Here is a 6,135-nt window from a genome sequence, read left to right as displayed (position 1 = left end):
ATCAAAGAGGTTGGGGGACTGAAATGCTTTGCATGAGGTCTTTATGAAACTGCTATTCATTTTCAAGCTGATTTGGAGGAATTTTCTTAATAAACCATCATGACATGACCACTACAGATTAATGTGATGTCTTTTGGAACATTTCTGTTCTTAGATCTTGGACTATTCCTTGGTACTTGAGCAGTAAAGGTATTTGAAAGGATTGTGACCTGCTCCTTCATTTAATACATAGGCTGTAAATTGATTAGATTCCTATAAATTCCATTCAAACTGACAAACTGGCAGATCAGATGAGAGCTTGGCACTTGTATTGTTTACCTCTTCATTTTCTCTAGCTGTGCGTTAACGTTTCCCCACAAACTTTGTGAAGATTTTTATAAACCTAGCAACTTGAACATGAAATTCACAATGGTTACAGAAAAAACACACACATTGTTAAAACATTAAACAAATGTTGTTTTCGGTAACAAATCTGAGAAAAACTCTTAGTAGGAAAATCTTCCCAAAATCTTTTTTCCTGTACAATTCATCAGTAATAAATAAAAATAGGATATTCTTTCCATCGGGTGATGTTTTAGATGGGTTACCAGATTCAGTGCCTGTGGAATCTCATTTGTTATTCCAAAGCATCTTTAATCACTGACAATTATACCCCAACAACCACCCTCTACACTTCACAGCCATCACTGAGACTTGAATTGACTCAAAAGCTCTTCCACGCCAGATGCACTCTACACAAACTAGGCTACATTCATTCACAAATCACATACAAACTGCAAAAGTGCAGAATTGGTATTATTTGCATCAGAACATTCACTACCAGATTGCTCAAATACTAGCTACATGCCCACAACTTTTGAATTTCATTCCACTTCAATCATTGCTCCCTTTTAAAACCACCATTCTAACACTCTATCGTCCACCAAATGCCATCTCCTCTTTCTTTGAGGGAATCAACATAACCATAAACCTGTTCAATGCCTTCGCCCTCCACCTTCAATCTAAACCTCTGTATTTGCGTACAGAGCATGTCATTTGCCCAATTACTACCTGGCAATTCACAACTCAAAACTCATTCTCCTACATGCAAACAGGGCAATTCTTTTGACCTCATATTCCTCACTAGCATGACAACTTCCTCTCCTCATACAATCATTCCACTATTTGATACACTTTGTCCATATACACCCTCCAATATTGCTAAAAGAAAATATATTTATATCTCTCTCTGTCCTCACTTCATCTCATCAGAGCCTTTGACCATTTCAACCATCCTCTTCAACCTACCTTTGACATGCTAGCCCTTGCATTCATTCTCTCTTATCCTCCTATGTTTACTACCCTAGAACACCTAGGGCTTGCAATCGTCTCTAAAATAGCAGATATTCAGGACTCTTGAGAAAATAAAAACATATTTGCTAAGCTTTATAGACATTCTATCTGGTCTTGCACAATGCAAAGTCCACCTACTTCACCAATCCACCACCATGGTGTGGAACCAATCCACCAACGTCTGCCACACGCAACCTAGCAATCCATCATTTACACTCAACCACCACACTAAGACAAGGACTTTGGGTCACACTTTTTCTCCAAGACCACCATGAAGATGTGGGTCTCTGTGGTTCAAGATTCTAGAGCTCCGACATAAGGGAAAACAGTTTGTGTGTTAACATGCATACGTCGCTACCATGTAGCACTCAAAACAGCAGCCTGCAGTGCCTTTTACTTTGTTTGAAATACATGATGTCTAGCTCTAATAAAGCACCATGGCCCAGAAGCAGTGCTCACAGTTTCCTTTTTAATTTGTTATTGTATCTCCTATACAAGTGGTGACCGGCTGCTTTTTCAGTGTATATGCAATGTACTTTTCACAGGAGTGGAGATGTCTACCTCCCACAAGACCTTGTAACCAAATTGTTGTCAAATCCTGCTTGGCAGCTCTGTTGAGACACCCTTGAAAGATTAGAGAATTGGATGCCAAGACCATTCTTCTGAACCCACTGCCCGGTTGCTGACGTACTGTGCTTTTGTCCTACCAGACTTCTGTGTCTGGGTTCATTGTTGGTACAGTGGCTGTTTTAAACTAGATTTTAGCGTTCAATGTGGGATGATACTGAAATTATCAAAGTACATTACCGTTGTACACACAAGACTCCAGCCTCCAAAGCCATGTTTGGTGTGGCCAAACACTTTTGCCATCCTGAAAATGCCCTGAGTGGGTTGACTTGCCCCAAGAATGTTTACTCCATTGGTTAGGGCATACTCTCGAGTCATTCCCATCCACTAGATAGTGCCAGGCTTAAATGTGGCGCCTCCAGGCACCCACCCAAGAACAATTCTGGACCTGCGAAAGAACAGAGGAGTATTGGACCTGCTGACTGTGACCTAAGAAAAGTCTTTCAGAACTGAACATGCTCTCTCTTGTACCTAGGACAAAGAAGTGGACTCCAGGGGTCATAAAGTTGACCTCCTCTTCAAGCTACAAGAGACCTTTTCCTGGAAGTACCCAGCTGACCAGTAGCACTAGATTTGGACTGAGCCCTGCTTCCCCTTCTAGAAGAAACCATTTGAGTCTCTGCACCTCTCCTGAGCTACTGGGGTTTTTAGAAACATACTCCTGAGGTGGATTAGGTCTTAAAAGTCTAAGATGGTCATTATGACATTGGCGGTAACTGTTAAAGTGGCGGTAAATTACCACAAAATTATGACCATGGTGGTGATAGCACCCATAGACAGCCAATGTACCACACAAACTGCCAGGGAGCTAAAACCACTGACTATAGCGGTAGCCATCAACAGCGAGGCAGAAGACAAGGTACCACCCACATTATTATGACATTGCAAACCACCAGGATTTCTGGGGCGGTACCAACGCCATCAAAAGCCTTGCGGAAACAGAAGACAGAAAACTAAAGACTCACCAACAAGTACATAGAGGACTCCTCTGCCGCCATGGAACCGGAACTACAATTCTTCTTGATGCTCTTCTACACCATGGCTCTCCTAGAACACCAACGCAGATGAAGACGATGATGGTGAGTACAGCCACCTAGCCCACAATGGAGGGAGAGAGGAAAAGGAGAGTGACACACACATGCACAACACACACCACTCACACACACACCATACACAGAACCAGCTGCAGAGTTAAACCAATGTCACAGGACACATGTTAAAATGAAACATGGACCACAATGATTATCAACAAACACTGTAATTTGATGCCAACAGCCACCATATTGTCAATTTGAATACACATGCAGGCGATAATGTCCAGAATGGGCCAATGGCCAGTCCAAAGTACAAAAGGGCCACATGGCCACAGAGCACAGTCCAAGGCCCAACTTGACTCCTGACACAATCCGGAATCCACTGTTCGGGGGCATCATGTTGGAAAGGGGCAGGCATCTCAGGGGGGACGGGCAGGGGGCAGCTCACCTGAAGTGGGGAACATGCCCATTGGTTCTGGAGGGGCTCCATGCCCATTTGTCTTTGTTGGGGAGTGCAAGGCCACAGACTCTGAAGTGGGGAACCTGCCCACTGGTAATGGAGGGGGCTCTGTGCCTATTTGTCTTTGTTGGGGAGTGCAAGGCCACAGTCTCTGAAGTGGGGAACTTACCCACTGGTTCTGGAGGGGACCCCATGCCCATTTGTCATTGTTGGGAGTGCAAGGCCACAGTCTCTGAAGTGAGGAACTTGCACACTGTTTCTGGAGGGGGCTCCTTGTATAACAGTTCCTAGAGGGTGGCCTACATGCCCCCTTCTGGTTGTGGGGGCTCCTGTGCCTCAGCTGGAGGTGAGGGCTGCTGTGCCTTTGCTGGAAGTGGGGGTTCCTGTGCCTCAGCTGGAGGTGGGGGCTCCTGTGTCTCACCTGGAGGTGAGGGCTGCTGTGTCTGTGCTGGAGGTGGGGGTTCCAGTGCCTCAGCTGGAGGTAGGGGCTCCAGTGCCTCAGCTGAAAGTGAGGGCTGCTGTGCCTGTGCTGAAGGTGGAGGCTCCTGTGCCTCAGTTGGAGGTGAGGGCTGCTGTGCCTGTGCTGGAGGTGGGGGCTCCTGTGCCTCAGCTGGAGGTGAGGGCTGCTGTAGCTGCGCTGGAGTTAGGGGCTCCTGTTCCTCAGCTGGAGGTGGGGGCTCCATGTCCTCTGCTGATGGAGTGGGGCTCTTGCCTTTCATTGGTGGTTGAGTGGACCTCTTGCCTTTCATGGGTATTTGAGTGGGAACCTTCCCTTTCTTTGCTGGTGTAGGGGGATACTTGGCAATCTTTGGTGGTGGAGAGGGATCCATGTGACCCCCCTTGTGACGGGTCCCCTTGGCCTTTGACATGTCACTTGTGTCCTTGCCTCCAGGACTAGGAGTTACCTCCACTGTCCCCGTCTACTGTCACTTGCTTTTCACCACCCTAGTCCTCTGTTTCCGAGCCGGAGGTGTGCTCTCAGTAGGAGTGGCAAGCATCACACTCTGGGGCCCCCTTGTGCCAACAGCTGATGATTTGATGGGAGCAGTGGCAGACTATTTGGCTGAGGTGGTGTGCTGGGTCATTGGGACCCTGCTCTTATGGGCAGGACAGGGGGTTGGAGGGTGACGTAAGAGGTCAAGTTGGGCAAGGAAAAGCTTCTTAGGGACATTGGGGTGGGATGTGGGAGAAGGGATGGGAGTGGAGGTTGAGTGAGCGGTTGTAAGAGGTGTACATCTGCTGGACTTGGGTGCAGGTGCATGGGCAGTGCGCATTTGTGAGGTGGATGGCTGTTGGGTGTCTGAGTGTGTTTCATTTGTGTCCCTTAGGAGGGGGGAAGACAGGGTGGGAGAGGACAAAGGGGACGCATGGATGGATGTTGTAGAGGTGCCTGCAAGTGAGGTGTGTGTGCTGCTTGATGTGGTGATGGTGGTGGTGGCTGTTGATGCAGTGCATGCAGGTGTGAGTGCAGATGTGACTGTGAGAGAGGATGAGGAGGGGGAGACAGTGGAGGCAGTGAATGTGGTTGTGTGTGCAACTGTCAGTTTGTGTGAGTGCTTGTGGCCTGAAGTGTGCTGGCTTTGATTGACTGTGCTACTCTTGCATTATGTTTTGTTTCCATGCTTGTCTGCATCTGTGCCTGGGATGGGTTAGGAGGAGACTGAGACTGGTAAGTGGTAGTTGGAGGGAGGACAGTGGGAACAGGGACACTGGCTGCCATCAGAGAGGAGGCCAGAGCCTGAAACGATCTCTGTAGGGCCTCCAACCCACCGTGGAATTCCCTCCAGGTATGCATTACATTGCTGCAGGGATGACAGACCCTGGATGGCATTCACAATGGTTGACTGCCCTACAGAGATGAATCTCAGGAGGTCAATATCCTCCTCACTGAGGGCGAAGGAGATGCTCACCCCCCTGAGTGAGTGGGCACGGGCAACTCAGTGGGGGGCTACTGGGAGGGCGGTGCTGTTACAGGTTGGCAGCCTTACCTGTAGCTGGGGTGGTTCCAGAGGTGTCCGCCACCACCAGGGAGCTCCCATCAGAGGAGGAATCAGAGTCAGTTTTGTCACTTCCTGTCTCTGCCCTGGTGCTCCCATCGCCCTCCGTCCCACTGATCCCGTCGGTGCACTCTGCCTCCTGAGTCCTGTGGGATGCAGCTCCCTCAGTCACGTGCCTCTGCTACTCTGCCAGATGATGCTAATGCACACATGGACAGGATGACAGAAGAAAATGGGGAGGAGAGAAAGGGAGCACAGGGTCAATTACGGCACCAACACCACAGTTGGCATACACATTACCATCACACACTGGCATTCCATTGGCTAGGTGCCACAGCAAGATGAGAGCCAACCACCGGCAACTGCACCCCTCCTGGGACCCACTAAGCCCTGTCTGACATGGAATGCAACCTAGCTATGTTGCTAGATTTTGCTAAACACCCATTCACCTTGAGCTGGATCATGCAGCAATGGCTGAGCTGGCATTAAGGGCCACCCATTTACTGAAACCCACCACCAGAGTCCCATTCCACCCAACAATAAATGTTGTCATGCTCACTGCCCTCAAGCGCCCATCCAGTTCTGGGTAGGCCACCGCCAGTATGCGGGCCATCAGAGGGGGTAAGGTTCCGATGGGCACTCCAACCTCGCAGGAGGCCATCGCCAGCTGAGTCTCCACAGTCTT

General features: G+C 48.7%; 1 protein-coding gene across 1 annotated transcript; it reads right to left on the bottom strand.

Annotated features, from left to right (window-relative positions):
- Positions 1-3,752: 3,752 nt before the first annotated feature.
- Positions 3,753-4,283, bottom strand: LOC138301746 (uncharacterized). Its single transcript, XM_069242257.1, has one exon. The coding sequence runs from the start codon at positions 4,281-4,283 to the stop codon at positions 3,753-3,755; it is 531 nt and encodes a 176-aa protein (XP_069098358.1).
- Between the last annotated feature and the right edge of the window lie 1,852 nt (positions 4,284-6,135).

This window comes from Pleurodeles waltl, chromosome 6 (assembly GCF_031143425.1).
Source record: "Pleurodeles waltl isolate 20211129_DDA chromosome 6, aPleWal1.hap1.20221129, whole genome shotgun sequence".
Lineage (NCBI taxonomy): Eukaryota > Metazoa > Chordata > Amphibia > Caudata > Salamandridae > Pleurodeles > Pleurodeles waltl.
Note: the sequence above shows the minus strand (reverse complement) of the source record. Positions and strands in the feature narration are given on the sequence as shown.